The sequence below is a fragment of the Apium graveolens genome, chromosome 3, assembly GCF_009905375.1.
Source record: "Apium graveolens cultivar Ventura chromosome 3, ASM990537v1, whole genome shotgun sequence".
In the NCBI taxonomy this organism is placed as follows: domain Eukaryota; kingdom Viridiplantae; phylum Streptophyta; class Magnoliopsida; order Apiales; family Apiaceae; genus Apium; species Apium graveolens.
This window is the reverse complement of record NC_133649.1, coordinates 3,453,466-3,475,206: the sequence shown is the minus strand read 5'-3', so window position 1 is coordinate 3,475,206 and position 21,741 is coordinate 3,453,466. Positions and strand designations below refer to the sequence as shown.

The 21,741-nt window shown below is 34.1% G+C and overlaps 4 protein-coding genes and 1 pseudogene across 4 annotated transcripts; 4 read left to right on the top strand and 1 right to left on the bottom strand.

The window, feature by feature from the left end:
- The first annotated feature begins 1,032 nt into the window (after positions 1-1,032).
- Positions 1,033-8,350, top strand: LOC141711475 (putative protein phosphatase 2C 9). The gene is made up of 6 exons (XM_074513928.1): positions 1,033-1,181; positions 1,323-1,462; positions 4,763-5,002; positions 5,121-5,397; positions 7,730-7,884; positions 8,015-8,350. Exons 2-6 carry the CDS (start codon positions 1,448-1,450, stop codon positions 8,150-8,152), a joined length of 825 nt encoding a protein of 274 aa, XP_074370029.1. The 5' UTR covers positions 1,033-1,181; positions 1,323-1,447; the 3' UTR covers positions 8,153-8,350.
- Positions 8,351-8,557: 207 nt separating this feature from the next.
- On the bottom strand, positions 8,558-10,282 carry LOC141710533 (uncharacterized). The gene is made up of 6 exons (XM_074513097.1): positions 10,024-10,282; positions 9,798-9,912; positions 9,528-9,709; positions 9,335-9,393; positions 9,040-9,189; positions 8,558-8,946 (listed from the first exon to the last, which is right to left on the bottom strand). Exons 1-6 carry the CDS (start codon positions 10,166-10,168, stop codon positions 8,809-8,811), a joined length of 789 nt encoding a protein of 262 aa, XP_074369198.1. The 5' UTR covers positions 10,169-10,282; the 3' UTR covers positions 8,558-8,808.
- A 167-nt stretch (positions 10,283-10,449) lies between these two features.
- LOC141711474 (putative protein phosphatase 2C 10) lies at positions 10,450-16,898 on the top strand (annotated as a pseudogene).
- On the top strand, positions 10,620-11,714 carry LOC141713745 (omega-amidase, chloroplastic-like). The gene is made up of 3 exons (XM_074517320.1): positions 10,620-10,694; positions 11,033-11,137; positions 11,439-11,714. The coding sequence occupies exons 1-3, from the start codon at positions 10,620-10,622 to the stop codon at positions 11,712-11,714; spliced, it is 456 nt and encodes a 151-aa protein (XP_074373421.1).
- Positions 16,899-17,590: 692 nt separating the features above from the next.
- LOC141711473 (uncharacterized) lies at positions 17,591-21,168 on the top strand. The gene is made up of 6 exons (XM_074513927.1): positions 17,591-18,061; positions 18,739-18,884; positions 19,167-19,335; positions 19,723-19,821; positions 20,510-20,592; positions 20,673-21,168. The coding sequence occupies exons 1-6, from the start codon at positions 17,672-17,674 to the stop codon at positions 20,803-20,805; spliced, it is 1,020 nt and encodes a 339-aa protein (XP_074370028.1). The 5' UTR covers positions 17,591-17,671; the 3' UTR covers positions 20,806-21,168.
- The last annotated feature ends 573 nt before the right edge of the window (positions 21,169-21,741 follow it).

Here is a 21,741-nt window from a genome sequence, read left to right as displayed (position 1 = left end):
TCAAAAGTTTCACTACCTTCGCCAGAGGGGATCAGAACCAGCTGCAAACAAAAATGGCTACATCCGTCTCACCGGATTATTTACGTACTTTTTTTTCAAAGATTCTTATAATATATAGTTCTATAATTTATTTTTATAATTTTATTTTTTATGTATAATTTAAATATTATATTTTTATTTAATAAGAAAAAATATATTTAAAATTATTTCAGAAACTATATTTTACGGAAAGTTTAAAATACGTGTCGATAACCCGTTTCTCAACATAAAGAATCCAGTCTGACGGAGGGAGTAATACAGATATTCAAACATTTACATGCAATTATATGTAAAATAAAAAATATAATTGATTTCTCCTGCACTTATTTCATACCCATTTCATACATGGATAAATACTGGTAAGTCGTAACTTAAAGATTTAATGTATAGGATTTAATGTACTGGTTCCAAGTAAGCAATTTTTCGATCAAACTTAAATTATGAGTTTAAAATTGACAAAATCTGTTCCTGTGCGCGAAAAGCCTGCCCTTACTTTCAGTAAATTCTAAAATTTTATTTCATGTTTTTTGTGCTTAAAATCTTTTTCTCAAGTTCCCTGCTGTCATACTATTTATTTTGTGTAAAATTAGAAGTTTTAATTAAAAACCACCTAATTAAATACAAAAAATACATGTGCAACAAATAGAAAAAAAAAATCAATTTCTTTAAAATAAACGAGGCTCAGATAATCAGGTGGGTGATATTCAAAGTCAACGAGTGTCAGCTAAGTCAACCCCTGTTTCTTCTGTAACATTACACACAGATATATTTACCATCTTGACATTAGTCTCTCAGCATAGAAAAAATGTTAAAAATAATAATTTTTTAATATAAATGATTGAAAATAATGTTTTGAATACGTATTTGTTATTTGGATATTTTGTTTTGTACTAAATATACATTTATCAAATTGATATCCAATTTTTTATTTTTTTTAAGATCCAAATACGTATCTCAATGATAATACCCAAATCATAAATACGTAGCTTTAATAATTTTCTTAGAAACCCAGTTACGAGACGTGTATTAACATCTTCACATTAGTCTCTCGCATACACTTTATTTATCATACTCTCATTCACAGCTTCACACACACTCACAGAGTCAAGTCAACTGAGCTCAGCAGTCAACCATTTTAGCAAGTGAGGAAATTTCTCAATTCCCATTTTGTGCATATCTTCATTTATTTCCTCTCTTTTTTTCAATTTTAATATTTGGGTTGTATTTGTTTTGATGTTTTTTTTAATAAATAACAGTTGTGTTCTTATTTCTTGATGATTTAGTTGGTGAAGTGGGAGAATTTTGAAGTTGGGTTGGTATTGTAAGCTGATTTAGACAAGTCCCAAGTAGTAGATGTTGAAATTTAATTCACAAAAGTTGCAAGATTTTAGCTAAAGATCATACTTTGATGGACTGTTTTAAGGTAAAGTTTTGATCTTGCTTGTTGAGTCTTCTCTATTTGTTTGTTTTTAGTTTGGTTTCATTGCTATGAATTTGCAATTATGATAATTGGTTTTACTTTTGTGATTGATTTCCGAAAAAAATGAACTTTTTATTCTTTTCTTGTGACTGTAACTGCCATGATTAATATTTATGCTAAATCCTGTGCCTTTAAATGGCAACAATTAAAATTTCTGTTCACATCTTTAACAAGTACTAGGTCTATTTCAAAGAAGTCTTATATAGGGATGGCAATCGGGTCGGGTATTTTAGCATCCATATTCAAACCCGAAAATTTTATCTATACCCGAACCCGATCCGAACTCGAAAAATATCCGAAAATGAATACCCGAACCCGATCCATCGGATTTCGGATGGATTCAGATATACCCGAAACCCGAAATTTTTTTAAATTGGAAATTCATACCCGAAACCCGAACCCGAACCCAAAATCTGAAAATTTGTATAATTATTGATATTACAAGTGTTTGGGATTGAACAAAAAACTCGTAGAGAAAGAGTTTTTAACGTGCTATCTTCAACTACTGCATCACATTATTAGTTGTGTTATTATATGTATAGCTAATATTTAAAAAATCAACTCAATTGATACCCAATATTTTGGATTTATTACTAAAAGATGTTTTGTTAATCTTATAAACCTTATCACCCATTTAAATGATTGAATAATTATATTTCATTAAACTTTATAATTAGTTAATTTTTAATATAAATATAAAAACATATGTTCTAAAAATTATATAATAATATGTATAATATATATTACATAAAATAATATATATATATATATAATATTATAATATGTTATATATATAATTCTAATATATATAAATATATAATAATTCGGGTTTTTTTTCGGATTTCGGGTTCGGATCGGGTTCGGATAGAGTTTCGGATTTGGTTTCGGATCGGTATACCTAATATCCAAATCCAAATATTTTCGGATTTAAAAATTAAATCCATATCTAAATCCAAATCCAAAAAATCGGGCTCGGTAAATTCAAAATTTCGGGTTTCGGATCGGGTATCCGTCAGATCGGATTATTTTGCCATCCCTAGTCTTATACTTAGAACACAAATGCAACTCCAATGGCAGACCTAGCAGCTCCTTTTACAGTGTTTCATGGTTCAGATGTTTTTTGTCTGTACAATGGCTGTACATGTTCCACAACAACGTGTGCGGATTATTTCCCTTAATATATTTGTTTGGATCAGTATAAAGATTATTCCTATTTGCTTGCACAGTTCAGGAACAATTAAACCAAGTTTGTATGCTTAAATTACATAATTAATTTACCCTACCAAAAACATGTATGTGAAAATTACAACTAAAAACATAACATTACAATGCTATTATTAACTTGCGATTCTTACAATGCTTTCCACTTGATAGCTTTTCTGGCAAATCACTCAAAGTAAGACCCGGGAATTAGGATCCCTTCCCTTTTCTGATCTACATACATATTCATGTGGTATTTTAGAACCCTTCATCATATTGTGATATTTAGGTCCGTAGTTCTTCAAATTGTGATGTTTGATACATTTATTATTGAGTTGCCCACAATTAACGATGGTTACCGGCTTAGATCGTTCCGAGTACTTAACCCTCTCCATAGCATAATTAACACTATCAATAGCCTTGAACACATCCATGCCATCCACAATTTTCCCAAACACCACATGCCAAGTTTCTTGTAAACTAATAGTAAACAACCTAGCACCTTCATCGCGGAAGAATAGATACCCCGGTCCTTTATGCCTTTTCCCGTAATACTCCTCCTCGAACGGTTCGTCACAACAGATTTTACCTTGGTGATCAGATCCTCCCGAAAGATATTTTTCTAATCCATAAGAACCCTTAATACAAGATCCCTTGAAGTGCAATGGCCTGCCGTGACTTCCTATACCATTCTCACCTGTGCAGAGTGCTCGGAACTTTTCTGCGGCCTTGGGAGTGGTGTCAGCAAAAAGTTCCATCACCATACGACCTGCATGTACACCATTAATATCTATATCAAAGAAGACCCTTGGGTTTCGATCACTCTTTATATCACAAAAAACCTTTTGATTTCTCATACTTAGCACTCAAATTAACAACACAATCAATCTGTTATAACAGGGAGAAGAAGCCAATATTTATAGACAGCCTTCCGTGAATTCTGTTGTTTTGTAATCCTTTTTAAATTTTGATAAATATTTCTTCCTAAATTTGGTTTTGTTAATCCTGTTTGTAATTTGATAAGAAATTTGATAAGAGCTGTCAATGGTAATTTAATCAGATCGGTTATAATATGCAAAATTTATTACAAGGCCAATCTTGAGGGGAGGGCCAAGTTATATAGAGGTTTATACAGAACCTTTTAAATTAATCTGGACCCTGCAATTAGACATGAATCCGACGATCAGAAATAACCACACCGTTTTGTTTAAATAATTGGGCCTTTCTCAATTAAGGCATAGGCTTCTTGGTGTTTACCGAGATTCAACAAGGCCTTTGCTACCGAGAAAAAAAAACAAAAAAACAAAAAAAAACAAATTTTGATCTTGCTTGTTGAGTCATCTCTATTTGTTTGTTTTTAGTTTGGTTTCATTGCTATGAACTTGCAATTATGATAATTGGTTTTACTTTTGTGATTGATTTTCGAAAAAATTGAACTTTTTATTCTTTTCTTGTGAAATTGTAACTGCCTTGATTAATATTTATGCTAAATCCTGTGCCTTTCAATGGCAACAATTAAAATATTTGTTCTTAATTTGGATGGTTGTATGTATGTCTAATCAATTTTAGTTTGCTGCTATGTTCCCCAGACTCGGGTATGGGTGTCGGACACGGGTTCGTATCCAAGTGTCGGACTCGGTAATATTCTGAAAAATATACATGTTTTTGGCCCAAAAAAGGTGTCCAGGTGTCCATACCCATGTCCGACACGGGTACTCGAAGCAAAATGAAGAGTCTGGGTAACTTTGTTGACCGGGATATCTTTTATTACAGTTTAGCCTTGCCAATCTATTCTATGCCATATTTGCGTCAAATACTTAATTGTATTGCGTGCGTATATGGACCACAATTGTATTGTCGTATAGTGTTACAGGAAGTTGCTCTGAGTTGTCAGCAGTGATTATCTACTTGTGTGTTTATGTTTTTTATAGTTTAATTTTTTTCTTTCGTTCGTTATCCTACATATTAGTATTGCTATAAGTGGTTGCTTACTTGCTTGCAAGTATATTTTATTAATGGCGTCCTTTGTTTTGTTCTATTTAGTGCTTCAGAGGGCGGTCATCCTATAATTCTGGCAATGGAAAAAGCCATGTGGATAATATTAAATATGGTTACAGCCTAGTGAAAGGGCAAGCCGATCATCCCATGGAGGATTATCATGTTGCTAAGTTTGTGAAGATAGATGAGCACGAACTCGGGATGTTTGCAATATATGATGGTCATATGGGGGATAGTGTTCCAACTTATCTGCAGAAGCATTTGTTTGCCAATATATTAAAGGAGGTAGGTTGAGGTAAATAAATAAATGAATTAGTGGTTGATTGTTAATTTTTTTGGCGATAAAATTCTATGTAGCCTTATACGGGAAGTTGTCTTACACTGGCGGGTTTATATGCTTTAGGAAGAATTTTGGACTGACCCGATGAGATCAATCTCAAAAGCCTATGAGAAGACAGACCAAGCAATCCTTTCCAACAGTTCTAACCTTGGGCGAGGTGGATCTACTGCTGTCACAGCAATTTTAATAAATGGCCGAAGGTTATGGGTTGCTAATGTAGGGGATTCGCGAGCTGTTCTTTCGAGGCGCGGTGAGGCATTGCAGATGACTGTTGACCATGAACCCAACACAGAACGAGGCAGCATTGAGAATAAAGGAGGTTTTGTCTCGAACATGCCAGGTTACTCACTGAACTACATTCTTGTATATAAAATTGTCAACTTTTTTCTTCTACCCTATACTTAATCTCGTGCAAATGATGACTCCTGTATTTTCCATTACATTATGTATTTTAGCTAGTATTTTGCCGAGGTTGACATAGGCTATAATCTACTCTATACATCTGTAAACATATGGGTGTCTGTACAAAAGTACGTGTCTGTTAATCAGCAAAGAAGAAAAGGCGTGTATATATTATTGTAATTTAATGATTTAGCTTCCGAAGGTTGTATAAATGTGCCAGAGGAAGCTTATTAGATATTGTTATATTTTTACATTTTTAGGATATGTTTGATGGTAAAATAATTAATAAGTAATATAGGAAAGGCTGAAGGCATCTAGTAATTATTTTTATAAACTATTAAAAAACTTGACTTCTTGTAGGGTTTATATGACGTGTTGGCATGCCTGTAAGAAAATGTAGAATAGGAGTTGCACTGTTGCAGTATGAAGCCAAATCTGAGCACTTGACAAGTTTAATGAAAATCAGAGCCTGCAGTTGTTGTCAAACCTTTTTTCTCTCAACATGCGGGCATGCTCACAAGTGAGAGCTTAAGAATTGTCTAAGTTTAGAGTAGTGAAACGAGTCACTTTGCTAACTTCCTCGTGTCCTTTGAAACAAGCAAATGTCACCTCTTGTTGACTGAGTTGCTTGGACCATCTAAGTGACGTAAACAAAGCACATTCTATTAAGACCACTATGTCGTTTTGCATTTGTGTGTTTTCTCAAGAATGGAAAGAAATGTTTGAATTTTGGATATTCAAGAATTATGTGATTATTACACATATTCCACATTATCGGTGATGGTAAGAAAGACTTCAGTATTTTGTGTCATCAGAACTAATGGGAGCGCCTATGAAATAATGAACATAATTGTTTTAAATAATAATTAAGAACCATTCTGCTTGCTCCTTTCCATCTCTAGTTTATTGTTGCTACCTTTTCACTGCCTATATATCGTTGTTTCCTGTTTTCCAATGCCACCGTCTCCTCTATTTATGGATTACTGCCATGGTCAATAGGAAAGGCACAACTTCTTTCACTTGATCTTAATACCATGAGAGAGAGGGAGAACAGAGCTGGATCAGAGATGAGGCCTAAGAATTATAAGTCAAGATATAAATATACCTCCCTAATTGGATATGTTTGATCTAGAAAGAGGAACTGTAACATTTACTAAATAATTAAATGAAAAGTTACACAAGATAAATATTTACTACCAACACGATATATGGGATAAGTTCATATTATTTATATATTAGACAACTTTAATTAAGAATGTATAGATTTCTAAAATTTAAAGAGGAAGCGAGTGTGGAGGGCATCCGGAGTAAAATTTGATGTGTAGTCCCCCGTGCATTGCGCGAATTTTTTATGAAGTTCCAAACAAAAAATCCCCATCTCCTGAGTAGTTCTTTGACAACATGTGATTATGTGAGGGGGTTTGAAATAGGATAATAAACCTGAAGATCGGCTTGGAACTTGCATCAATTAGAGTCGAGACACACTAGAGGCATTTGACGGTTAAAAGAGGACATTCTTCAGATTCAAGGAAAATGTTGTTTTGGTTTTTTCATCTTCTTAACTCCTTCCTCAGGGCTCAGATGCCCCTCTCCCTCTTTATTTACTACAGCTACATTATATACTTGCATCATTATCACTTTGTATCAGTACTTTCTTCTGTTATTTTTTTTCTTCTTCACATTTCTCATTTTTTTCAATTCCAGCCATCTATTGTAATCTGTGAGAGATCTGTGTATATTTCTGAAGTATATGTTTGCCTTAGTATGTGTATATGACCATTTAGAAATGAGGAAAAAATAAGTAGGGAGGTCTGCCAGCTGCTTCATGTGGCCACCTGCTTACCCCTTTTTTTTATCCTTTGACTAGGAAGCAAAAGGCTTGAACAACTTAAATTTAACTTTTGCATGCGGCCATATTACCCCCCTGGTTAAATTATTTGACTACACTTTTAATCTCTCCCTTTTTCATGGCATCTGCAAGTCAGAAAAAAATGTTCCCTAGCTTTTGTATTGTCCTTGCCTTGTTAGGCTCTGGTGTCATTTACTAGGTAGGCAGGCTCTACAATTTGTCCTCACTTTTAACTTAGATTGCCTGACGTTTCGTCATCGTTATGTTTGTAGTTGGTTTTTTTTTAGACTATTACCCTCAAATGACAGTTAGCCTGTAATTCTTTTTCGGTCTAGAATATCAGACACATTAGCTGAAATTGGTGTTAATAGCATTGTACTTCTACATTAATATACACTGTCGTATGTTAACCTTGTCTCAGGTGATGTTCCTAGAGTGAACGGGCAGCTAGCAGTTTCTCGTGCATTTGGAGATAAAAGTCTTAAAACACATCTACGATCTGACCCAGACATTCAAAATGCTACTGTTGGAACCGATGTCGATGTTCTTATTCTGGCAAGTGACGGATTGTGGAAGGTCATGCATCTTTTCTTATCATCTAGTCATACCAAATTATAACCCCCTCCCTCTTCACTATATCTCTGCAATCATACATATCCAGCGATTAAGCTAATTCTTAATATAATTGGCCATTTGATTTTTCCAGGTTATGACCAATCAAGAGGCAGTTGATATTGCAAGAATAACGAAAGACCCACAGAAGGCATCCAAGCAATTAGTAGATGAAGCTTTGAAGAGAGAGAGTAAAGATGATATATCTTGTGTTGTAGTCAGGTTTCGTTGAAGGAGCGTCTTGTACCTATTGCTTTTGTGTTTGTTATAAAATTTCCTGCAGTAGATATGCATGTCGACATTGATAGCAAAACAGGAACTGTACCTAGTTGGTTAGGCCCCTTATCTTCATAGAAGTCAGTTGAATTGTCGTGTAAACCCCAAAAGAATAGATTGCAGCACTTAACTTTGTATATCAATTTTTACTCTATTTTTTGTTGCACAAATGTAAACACACACAATGTTTCATCGTGTAGTCTTGGGCGGCCACCGTATTCAACTAGTAATCTCAAAAGGTTGGAGGTCTCTATTGAGGCAGCATCTCAATTAGGCTACATGCATCTTACCTTCTTACAAACATCTATAATTATGATAGGTTTTTCTTATTTTCATGAGATTAGCAACATTATATTCTGAATAAGAGAGATAATGTTGTAGTATCACACTGGCTCTAAGGCAGTTCAGAAACTTATCATAAACCAACTTGAAGTTATAATCATGTACAGGACTATTTACAAGTTATAGCACATTACTATAAGTACTGAATAAATCTGTAAATCACAATACAGTTAAGTTGTCTAGTATGTACATTTCAAATGTTGATACAGATAAAGACCGGAAGAGTTGCAGATCAAGAGATCTCCAACCTTGATCAAAATGCAACATTTTTTACTGGTAAGGAGCGTAAAACTCATCTTTTTTTCTCAAAAGCATCTGCAGTTCTTCCTCAGCCTTTGCGTTTGTTGTAGGATTTGCTGGATCAATACGGCCGAGTATTTTTCTAATACTTTTCTCATTGGCTTTTATCTGCAAAATATCGATTATAGTGACTAGACATGCTCATTTTAGCACGCACATTCGTTTATGGAATTCAAATAAACATAGAGAAGAAGAATAGACCTTTCTATACGGCCACCTTTCCAACCCAGCATTGCGAGCAATTTTCTTAATTGTAGAGGGGGAAATTTCAAGATGCCTAGCAGCATCGTGTTCGCGGAGATGGAAAAATTTCGCAATATCTTTAATTGTCAAACTTTTAACATATTCAATCTGCATAAGTCATTAAGTGACACAATACAAATTAGTCAAACATAAAATATCACGATAATAGTATGTGTTAACGAGATTTTAAAAAAAAACTGATGATTCAGACTAGGCAAATGCAAACCATCATAAAAAATTATCCATGCATAACCTGCTCTTTGTAAGTCCTCTTTTTTGGTATTTTGCTCCGAGCCTCTGATTGATTTGTGTCTGCAGAATTAACCCTTTAAACTTGATGAAGAAATTATAATAAAGTTCAACCGGAAAAAACAAGTATTGATGAAGAAATTACAATCAGTTTAATTAATACAAGTAAACAAATGGAAGTAAAATCACAAACTAACCTATTTTCCCTTGAGATGCTTGAAAATTGTCACCAAGAACACAATCCCATTCGGATTGAACACACAACGCGTCATAGAACGTTTGAAGTGGATCATCTACCATACAATAATAGGCATCTGAGCGGGCGTCAAAATAATCAACCAGGAATTCCCTTACATCAGGTATGCTTGTGTTGCAAAAGCTTTGTCAAAAAACAAGTAAATTTAAGGTTTTTTAATCTTATTCACGCAGTCTTGTTAGAAAAATATACAAAAAAGATCGAATCTTACTCAATTCTTTTATACTCTTTGTTTGGAGCAGCCATATCACCCGTACTAATTTCAAGTATTCCATGACAGATCATACCAAATCTACCATGAATTTCAAGTTTTGTAGTTTCATCGCCTACATAATAAAAAAATTGATAATTAAAAAAGAAATAGGCCAAAGATTAACATACATTTAAACTACAATTTCAAGCAAAAACACAAAATTAGACTACATATCTGGATGCACCTTTCAAGTGGATAATATCTCTTAAAACATGACAGAAAGTGCAATCAACGCCACTAAGGCCTGCTTGTAAAGGATCATTTACAAATTGAGTGTTCTTATTTTCCCATCTAGATGGAAGATCATTATCCCCTTGCACATTAAACATAATGTTTTCGCAACGCGCAATGGTGGATTTTTCGAGGATCTTATACCACTGAGAATTGTTTAAAAAAACTTGATTGCAGAGAGAATTTATAAAGATTTGAAATGGAGGGAATGAGAGAAAAGGAGGGGGAAATCAGTTTTTACAGTTACAAAACTGTTAAAATTCAGTTAACAAAAGGCTATGATCAGGTGCAATGTGGTCCATGATAAAACATTTCAAAACGATACCGTTTAGGCCATTTTATTTGGGGGAAAAATGGACTTTATTGACTCTAGATAATTAAAAAACCCCTAGAAAAATGAGAGCAATCTTCACTTGTTCAAAGAATCTTGGATTATTTTCAAAAACCCAATTTTCTGATTCTTTTAATTTCAGAAATAAAGTTGAGATATTTAAGAAAAATAATCTTGATTTTTGTTCAAAGAAGAAAATAATTTGTGGGTCTGTAAGAATGGCTTCTACTTTTAAGCCTGAGCAAGCTAGAGTTCCTCCAGCAATCCCATTGCCCACTCCACCAATCACAAAAGTAATATTTTTTCTTTATTTGTATGTATATGTTGTGTGTATAGTTTTCTTGGTTAAAGATTGCATCTTTTTAAGTTTGTTTGATGATGATGATGATGTTTAGTTCAAGAATTGATTGTGCTAATTTATATGTATTGTGTGTATTGTTTTTGGTTAAAGATTGCTTCTTTTTTATTAGCCAAAGGAAAAGATTGAATCTTTTCAATTTTTCTTTATGATGATGATGTGTGTGTGTTTTTTGTTCAAGATTTGATTGTGCTAATTTATTTGTATTTGGGTATAGTTGTGTTATAAAGATTTGAGTTTTTTGACAGTTTGATGTTGTGTGTGTGTTTGTAGTTCAAGATTGGATTGTGCCAATTGGCGGTGACTGCTGATAAGGAGAGGAACATAGTTCATGCACGAACTGCTATTGTCGAGGCTGCTGAGAAGGGTGCCAAGCTTGTTCTTTTTTCCTTTGCATTTTTCTTTGATAAAGAGAAAATGGATACCCTCAGGAAAATATTTTGTTTGGTTGTTTCAAGATCTGCTTTGATGATCATTTTATTCGGTTTGGTTTCAAAATTAAGAACTTCAAAACAATTTAATTTACTGTAGTGAAATCAGAATTATGTAAAGGTAAGAAGATAGTGTGCACCACATGACTGTAAAATGTGAAAATATAAACTTCATGATTGAAAAAGCAGTGGCTAGAATGACTTTTAAAACTTAATGCGACTTGTAATTCTCATTGGTCTTATATCAGGAAATATGGAACAGTCCATACTCCAATGATAGTTTCCCTGATTATGCCGAAGACATTGAAGCTGGTAAGGATGCATCTCCATCAACCGCAATGTTGTCTGAAGTTGCTCGTACTTTAAAGATCACAATAGTTGCTGGCTCTATACCTGAAAGATGTGGGGATAAGTTGTACAATACTTGTTGTGTTTTTGATACTGATAGGAAGCTGAAAGCTAAACATAGAAAGGTATTTTTTTGTCCATGCGTTCCTATTATCATATCTAGCTTTCATCCATAATTACGACTCATCATAGCTTTCATACCCATCTCATACCTGGATAAATACTCGTAAGTCGTAACTTAGAGGTTTAATGTATAGGATTTAATGTACGGGTTCCAAGTAAGCAATTTTTCGATCAAACTTAAATTATGAGTTTAAAATTAACAAAATCTGTTCCTGTGCGCGAAAAGCCTGCCCTTACTTTCAGTAAATTCTAAAATTTTATTTCATGTATTTTGTGCTTAAAATCTTTTTCTCAAGTTCCCTGCTATCATACTATTTATTTTATGTAAAATTAGAAGTTTTAATTAAAAACCACCTAATTACATACAAAAATTACATGTGCAACGAATAGAAAAAAAAACAATTTTTTAAAAATAAACGAGGCTCAGCTAGTCAGGTGGGTGAAATTCAAAGTCAACGAGTATCAGCTAAGTCAACCCCTGTTTCTTCTGTAACATTACACGCAGATACAGTTTATTTATCATACTCTCATTCACAGCTTCACACACACACACAGAGTCAAGTCAACTGAGCTCAGCAGCAGTCAACCATTTTAGCAAGTGAGGAAATTTCTCAATTACCCATTTTGTGTATATCTTCATTTATTTCCTCTCTTTTTCAATTTTAATATTTGGGTTGTATTTGTTTTGATGTTTTTTTTTAATTAATAATTGTTGTCTTCTTACTTCTTGATGATTTAGTTGGTGAAGTGGGAGAATTTTGAAGTTGGGTTGGTATTGTAAGCTGATTTAGACAAGTCCCAAGTAGTAGATGTTGAAATTTAATTCAGAAAAGTTGCAAGATTTTAGCTAAAGATCATACTTTGATGGACTGTTTTAAGGTAAAGTTTTTATTTTGCTTGTTGAGTCATCTCTGTTTGTTTGTTTTTAGTTTGGTTTCATTGCTATGTACTTGCAATTATGATAATTGGATTTACTTTTGTGATTGATTTTCGAAAAATTTGAACTTTTTATTCTTTTCTTGTGAAACTCTAAGTCTCTAACTGCCATGATTAAAATTTATGCTAAATACTGTGCGTTTCAATGGCAATAATTAAAATTTTTGTTCTTGGTTTGGATGGGTTTATGTATGTGTAATCATTATTCTTCTTGTGCTGCCACATTAGTCTATGTTACATACAATGAAGTGGAAATCTTGGGAACTTTGTTGGTTTGACGATATTCTACCATATTTATGGATTCTTATCTACCTCTTACTGGAATTGTATTTGTTGACCTGGATATCTTTTATTACAGTTTAACCTTGCCAATTAATTTTAGCCATATTTGCGTCAAATGTATTGCTTGCGTATATGAACCAGAATTGTATTGTCGTTTATTGATACGGAAGTTGCTCTGAATTTGTCAGCAGTGATTATCTACTTGTTTGTATATATTTTTTATAGTTTCATTTTTTTTCTTTCGTTCGTTATCCAACATATTAGTATTGCTATAAGTGGTTGCTTACTTGTTTGCAAGTTATTAATGGCGTCCTTTGTTTTGTTCTATTTAGTGCTTCAAAGGGCGGTCATCCTATAATTCTGGCAATGGAAAAAGCCATGTGGATGATATTAAATATGGTTACAGCCTAGTGAAAGGGCAAGCAGCTCATCCCATGGAGGATTATCATGTTGCTAAGTTTGTGAAGATAGATGAGCACGAACTTGGGATGTTTGCAATATATGATGGTCATATGGGGGATAGTGTTCCAGCTTATCTGCAGAAGCATTTGTTTGCTAATATATTAAAGGAGGTAGGTTGAGGTAAATAAATAAATGAGTTAGTGGTTGATTGGTTAATTTTTTTGGCGATAAAATTGTATATAGCCTTATACGGGAAGTTGTCTTACACTGGCGGGTTTATATGCTTTAGAAAGAATTTTGGACTGACCCGATGAGATCAATCTCAAAAGCCTATGAGAAGACAGACATAAGCAATCCTTTCCAACAGTTCTAACTTTGGGCGAGGTGGATCTACTGCTGTCACGGCAATTTTAATAAATGGCCGAAGGTTATGGGTTGCTAATGTAGGGGATTCGCGGGCTGTTCTTTCAAGACGCGGTGAGGCATTGCAGATGACTGTTGACCATGGACCCAACACAGAACGAGGCAGCATTGAGAATAAAGGAGGTTTTGTCTCGAACATGCCAGGTTACTCACTGAACTACGTTCTTGTATATAAAATTGTCAACTTTTTTCTTCTATCCTATACTTAATCTCGTGCAAATGATGACTCCCGTATTTTCCATTACATTATGTATTTTAGATAGTATTTTGCCGAGGTTGACATAGGCTATAATCTACTCTATACATCTGTAAACATATGGGTGTCTGTACAAAAGTACGTGTCTGTTAATCAGCAAAGAAGAAAAGGCGTGTATATGTTATTGTAATTTAATTATTTAGCTTCTGAAGGTTGTATAAATGTGCCAGAGGAAGCTTATAGATATTGTCATATTTTTACATTTTTAGGATATGTTTGATGGTAAAATAATTAATAAGTAATATAGGAAAGGCTGAAGGCATCTAGTAATTATTTTTATAAACTATTAAAAACTTGACTTCTTGTAGGGTTTATGTGACGTGTTGGCATGCCTGTAAGAAAGTGTAGAATAGGAGTTGCACTGTTGCAGTATGAAGCCAGATCTGAGCACTTGACGAGTTTAATGAAATTCAGAGCTTGCAGTTGTTGTCAAACCTTTTTTTTCTCAACATGTGGGCATGCTCACAAGTGAGAGCTTAAGAATTGTCTAAGTTTAGAGTAGTAAAACGAGTCACTTTGCTAACTTCCTCGTGTCCTTTGAAACAAGCAAATGTCACCTCTTGTTGACTGAGTTGCTTGGACCATCCAAGTGACGTAAACAAAGCACATTCCATTAGGACCACTATGTCGTTTTGCATTTGTGTGTTTTCTCAACAATGGAAAGAAATGTTTGAATTTTGGATATTCAAGAATTATATGATTATTACACATTTTCCACGTTGTCGGTGCTGGTAAGAAAGACTTCAGTATTTTGTATCATCAGAACTAATGGGAGCACCTATGAAATAATGAACATAATTTTTTCCTTTAAATAATAATTAAGAACCATTCTGCTTGCTCCTTTCCATCTCTAGTTTATTGTTGCTGCCTTTTCACTGCCTATATATTGTTGTTTCCTGTTTTCCTATGCCACCATCTTCTCTATTTTTGGACTACTTCCATGGTCAATAGGAAAGGCATGGCTTCTTTCACTTGATCTTACTACCATGGGAGAGAGGGAGAACAGAGCTGGATCAGAGATGAGGCCTATGAATTACAAGTCAAGATACAAGAATACCTCCCTAATTGGATATGCGTGATCTGGAAAGAGGAACTGTAACATTCTTTTGCTTCTCTAGTGGGAGTATGACTATCAATCTTGAACTTAATTTTAAATGACATTTTAGTGAAAGCATGAACGTGAGAGAGTTTTCCCATCATGACAAATAATGTGTGACAACAAATTAAAAAACCTAAATAAAGAACATATACAAGATCAATGATTAAGCTTTTGATCTTATTTATAATATTGAACTCTCTAATAACGTATGAAGATAATATTACCAAAATAGAGATCCTACTACTTTAGGCATATAGTACAGATTAAATAAATGAAAAGTTACACAAGATAAATATTTACTACCAAAACGATATATGGGACAAGTTCATATTATTTATATATCAGACAACTTTAATTAAGAATGTATAGATTTCTAAAATTTAAAGAGGAAGCGAGCATGGAGGTCGTCCAGAGTAAAATTTAAAGTGTAGTCCCCCGCGCATTGCGGGAATTTTTTATGAAGTTCAAACAAAAAAGGCCCATCTCGTGAGTAGTTCTTTGACAACATGTGAGGGGATTTGAAATAGGATAATCAAACTGAAGATTGGCATGAAACTTGCATCAATTAGAGTCGAGACACACTAGAGGCATTTGATGGTTAAAAGGGGACATTCTTCAGATTCAAGGAAAATGTTGTTTTGTTTTTTTCATCTTCTTAACTCTTTCCTCAGGGCTCAGATGCCCGTCTCCCTATTTATGTACTACAGCTACATTATATACTTGCATCGTTATCACTTTGTTTCAGTACTTTTTTCTGTTACTTTTTTTTCTTCTTCTTCTTCTTCACATTTCTCATTTTTTCAATTCCAGCCATCTATTGTAATCTGTGAGAGTATATGTGTATATTTCTGAAGTATATGTTTGCTTTCATGTGTGTATATGAGCAATTATATATTTTTCTGAGACGGGAATGAGGAAAAAATTAAGTAGGGAGGTCTGCCCAGCTGCTTCATGTGGACACCTGCTTACCCCTAAATTCGATAATCAGACACAATATTGTACATACATGTAAGAGTATAAATTAATTAACCATTGTTCCTTGTTTTATCCTTTGACTAGGAAGCAAAAGGCTTGAACAACTTAAATTAAACTTTTGCATGCGGCCATTGAATTACCCCCCTGGTTAAATTATTTGACTACACTTTTAATCTCTACCTTTTTCATGGCATTTGCAAGTCAGAAAAAAGTTCCCTGGCTTTTGTATCGTCCTTGCCTTGTTAGGCTCTGGTGTCATTTACTTGGTATGCAGGCTCTATAATTTGTCCTCACTTTTAACTTAGATTGCCTGACGTTTCGTCATCGTCATGTTTGTAGTTGGTTTTTGTTTAGATTATAACCCTCAAATGACAATTACCCTCTAATTCTTTTTCGGTCTAGAATATCAGACACATTAGCTGAAATTGGTGTTAATAGCATTGTACTTCTACATTAACATAAACTGTTGTATGTTAACCTTGTCTCAGGTGATGTTCCTAGAGTGAACGGGCAGCTAGCAGTTTCTCGTGCTTTTGGAGATAAAAGTCTTAAAATACATCTGCGATCTGACCCGGACATTCAAAATGCTACTGTTGGAACCGATGTTGATGTTCTTATAACACTTTGAAGAGAGTAAAGATGATATATCTTGTGTTGTAGTCAGGTTTCGTTGAAGGAGCGTCTTGTACCTATTGCTTTTTGTGTTTGTTATAAAATTTCTTGCAGTAGATATGCTATGCATGTTTATATTGATAGCAAAACTGAAACGAATGCAGCGCTAACCAGATGGTCTCCAGAGTCCAGATACAGATGTGTATAAAATATTTTGATATTTTTAAAATATGCAAACAATGATATGTGAAATGATTTTTCACTTAATTATTACATAATATATGATTATATGATAATATATATGATAATGTTATAGTGACCAAGTTTTTGTCCAAAATGACGTTTAAAAGGAACAAAAAAATAATATTTATTATATTATTATAATGATAATATTTTACATGGGTAATATTGTTCCCGGAGCAAAAATTTAACTAAGAAAGTAAAGTGTTATTGAAAGGACAAAAAAGCCCTCAGTATTTTTTATTTGATTATTATTATGCTAGGGCACAACTTTCTCTAGAAATAAAAAAGTTTGCTATTAAAATTAATTCAGCTATTTACATTGACTAATAAGCAGTGTTTTTTAAAAATCGGTCTTGGCGGCAACAAATTGTCCCGAGACGGGACTAGGCGATTCATTATGTCTTTTTCAAAAAATCGGTCAAAATCGACAAAAAATGGCCAGCGGAATTAATCGGTCAGAAAATGAAAAAGATAAAATCAAGGGTAAAATTATAAAAATATATTTTTTTTAATAGAAGATGAAGCATAAAAAAATTAATACTAAATAATATAAAATGTAAAATAATTTTTAAATATAACCAATTAATAATCCGATTTATAAATCTCCGGTGGACCGATTAGGCGCTGGACGGTACCCAACGGCCCTGACCAGCTTACCAATTTTTACAACATGGCTAATAAGTACTTCCTACTTTGAACCTCAAATTAACTAGGATCCTACTTTGAAAGAAAGGATGTGCTGTGCGCACACAGTTTAAGCAGATAGACAAGGATATTATAAAATGTTGGCGAGTACAAGCCTTGTCTCCTCAAACTTCCTCTCCTTGCCATCCAAAACCAAAACCCCCATTTCAACAAATTTATCTGAGAAGAATTATAATTCCTCCAATTCTATTTCTTTTATTTTCAACAAAGTCTCCATTAATAAAAATGTGTTTTTACAGCAGAAAACAAATAAAGATATGAGCTTTTCATCTTCAATTACCAGAAAAAGGTCCCTTCAAATTTGCCACAACTCTATCAACTCACAAGACCCAGAAGAGAATGAGATTGATAACAACAATGGAAGTGGTGGTGGTGGTGGTGAAAATTGGACTACTTCAGTTTTGTTGTTCTTGTTGTGGGGTGGACTTATGTTTTATATTTTCAATCTTGCACCTAATCAAACCCCGGTATGCTGTTTCTATAACTTGTGCTTTTCTTCTTTTCTTTCTAGTCATTGTTCTGTGTTTATGTATTACAAGTTTCTGCTGTACATAATTTGATGGGAAAGTAGTAAATTTAGCATTTAGTGCTGAGAGAGAGAAAGAGATAGATAGATAGATAGATAGATAGATAGATAGATAGATAGTGAGAGAGAGAGATAGAGATAGAGAGAGAGAGGGGGGGAGAGAGAGAGAAAGAGAGGGGGAGAGAGAGGGGGGGAGAGGGAGATAGATAGATAGATAGATAGATTTTCAATCTTGCACCTAACCAAACCCCGGTATGTCGATTCTACATCTTTGATTTTCTTTTAGGTATTCTTCATGTTTTTTTGGTGTGTTTATGTATTACAAGTTTCTGCTTTACATAATTTGATGGGAAGGCAGTAAATTTAGCATTTAGTACCCAGAGAGAGAGAGAGGAGAGGGGGGGGGAGGGGGAGGGAGAGGGAGGGAGGGAGGGAGAGAGAGAGAGAGAGAGAGAGAGAGAGAGAGAGAGAGAGATGCAGATTAAGGTAAAAATGAGAGAGAGAGAGATGCAGATTAAGGTAAAAATGAGAGAGAGAGATGCAGATTAAGGTAATTTGGGAGAGAGAGAGAGAGATTTGTGATGAATTATCTAAATGCTTTGACTTTAAATATTTCAGTCAAGGGACATGTATTTTTTGAAAAAGCTCCTTAATTTGAAAGGGGATGATGGATTTCGCATGAATGAAGTGCTTGTGTCACTTTGGTACATCATGGGGTTGTGGCCATTAGTGTACAGTATGCTGCTGCTACCATTTGGAAGAAGGTAACCTTGTTTTATCTTGGTTCAGTTTTTCATTTGGTTTAATGTGGTATATTGTCAATGCAATTAAGTCAGCTTGGTCGTATTCTTTAAAAGATGTAGCAAGAACAAGGTTCTGATTTTTGTAATCCATTCTTGGTATCATGACAAGATGTTGATTAGCCATGACATCCTGTGTTAGATAAGTTCCAAATTGCAGAAAAGACTGCATAAACCTTTTAGTTTTCTAGACCGTAGCTTTGACGACTTATGATTTCCAGACCTAACAATTTCTTAACTCTGTAGCTCAAAAAGCAAAATTCCTGTCTGGCCATTCCTCATACTGTCATGCTTTGGCGGTGCATATGCTCTTTTTCCATATTTTATTCTTTGGAGACCACCATCTCCACCCATTGAAGAAGCTGAGCTTAGCAGATGGCCTTTAAATTTTCTTGAATCAAAATTGACTGCCGGGGTAAGAGTTTCTTCTTTTAGTTATGCCTTTGATTTGTGTGGAGTACACAAGAATTAAGTGTGTATTGACGAGATTAAACTTCTTCTGGATGTAAGAGACACAAAGGGTTAAATTGAGATTCAAATGGGATTGCATGAACACGCTCTTGATGGTGTGTAATGCAACATTATATACACTAGAACTCAGGGTATAATGTATATGATAAACTGTCATTTAAAAGTTTCTGAAAATCCCTCTCTTTCCTGCTTTTTGTCAAATGCTAGAAAAATATTTTGTTGGGATTCATGTATATATAATTAGCTTTACTAAGCCTGTATCATCTCTTCCATATTGTTGCTTAGTTGTGGATGTATAACTACATATGTAGCTTAACCAATTACTCTTCAGCTAACAATTGCTGCAGGATTAGGCTTAATCACTTATGCAGGAGTAGCTAGCGGAGATGTTTGGGCTGAATTTTACCAGTACTTTAGAGAGAGCAAATTTGTGAGTCTTTCTGATATCACTACATTAATATGTATTTGTGTTTGTTGTTGTCAGTGACTTATCCCTCTTCTGACAATAGGTCACTATTGTAGTAATATTATCTGTCATGTATACAATGACAACCTTAATTACTAATGTCTTTCATTTCCGAGTAAGCTATCAGTTCGTAATGTCATTGCAGAACAGCATAACGACCATTTAAAAATTTAATGTTTTGTGTCAAATTTGGAAACTTCTAACTATACTAAATCACGTATTTATTTGGCAGAATCGGTACCAGTTCAGTGGTCATCTTATATTTATATTCAGGAATATCCCTTATATTTATATTGGGGAAGATAGTTTCTATGTAATAGAGAGACTGATCCTTATACTTAAAAATCAAATATTTCTGTTTAGCAAAAAAGAGAATCAAATATTTTTACGAATTTTTTATAAATAAACATATTTGTTTCATTTATTCTTTGTGTGAGAATTCCCATTGAGCACGAAGCTTGTCCCTCATCACCTATCATTGTGCGGGATTATAGATTACAACAATAGAACAAGGATGCTAGACTTGTCTGAAGTACATTAATAAAAAGCATGAGAGACTAACCCCTAACATAATGCATCGGTTCAAAAAACAAGTTGAAAATCTTTTTCTAGAGAAACACCCTGGGTTCTGAATTGTTAATTTGCCTTGCAGATTCATCTGACTTGCATTGATTTTTCTCTGCTATCAGCATTCGCTCCATTTTGGGTCTACAATGATATGACTGCTAGGAAGTGGTGAGTGTTCACAAATCATTCATGGTCCTTGTCAACTGACTGTTTTTACGAAGTATAAAGAATATGCATCTCTTTTGCAGGGATGACAAAGGGATTTGGCTTCTTCCTGTATCAGTCATTCCATTAATAGGTCCTTCACTGTATATTCTTCTAAGACCGTCACTATCAGTGCTTCCTATATCATTGAGCTCGAGCACGTCAGAAGAAAAATGACTGATTTTACATAATCTTGAGATGCTTTCCCTCTTCTGTGCAACCTAAAGCGCTACATTAGCATACAAAGTAGCTCCTAAATTTTGAGTTGTGGACCAGGGTAGGACTTTTATGTTTGTTATTTTTGGTTTACAATTTTTACTCTTTAAAGGAATTTATTTTGGGAAAGTATATCGTTGAGTCTGCGATGGGAAGTAGTCTTCAATGGTACGGCAATCAAAGATTTGTAATGGTATTTTTACTCAAAACATTTGATTTCTTCTTCTTAAAGAACGATCATGCCAAACAGAGAGAAATTGTTGTACTGAAGAACTATACCTGCTGTTTTATTTGAAATAATAGCTGTAATGCTTCAACTTGAAACTTCCGGTGTTTTGCATGTATAAACAACAAAGAGTACAGCACCGCAGAAGTTCTCCCAAGTTTAGTGGGATGTCAAAAGATACTGTACCTGCAGAGCTGTATCTTTCCATTTGACAGAATAGCTCAAGACAGGGAGAAGGTTTAAACATTTTAAGATCGATACTCGTGGTAGTTGTTCTAGTTCTAGAACATTTAGATTATGAGGGAGTATAGGGGCGGCGAGAAGCTCGGGGTGAGCTACCGCACAGGTCCCCGAAAGTAGTGGTCCCAAAATTTTAAGACCTGATATATACTTAAGAACAACAATATGAAAATAAATACAAAATGGACTCGTTTTGATGGTAACTGATAATGTATTTTTGGATAAAATGAACATTGAAAGTGTTTTAGATGATTTTGTTATAAAAAATATGAGGATAACCTCTCTTAATGTGCGAGAAGAGCCTCTTATTTTAACTAAATTGTCGAAATATATTCCTTGTTTACATATTTTGATAGTTTTGCTCCGATCCCTCTGAGGGAGTTTGCAAAAGGAGAATCCAGAAGGCCAGAACTAGCATGTAAGAAATTGTA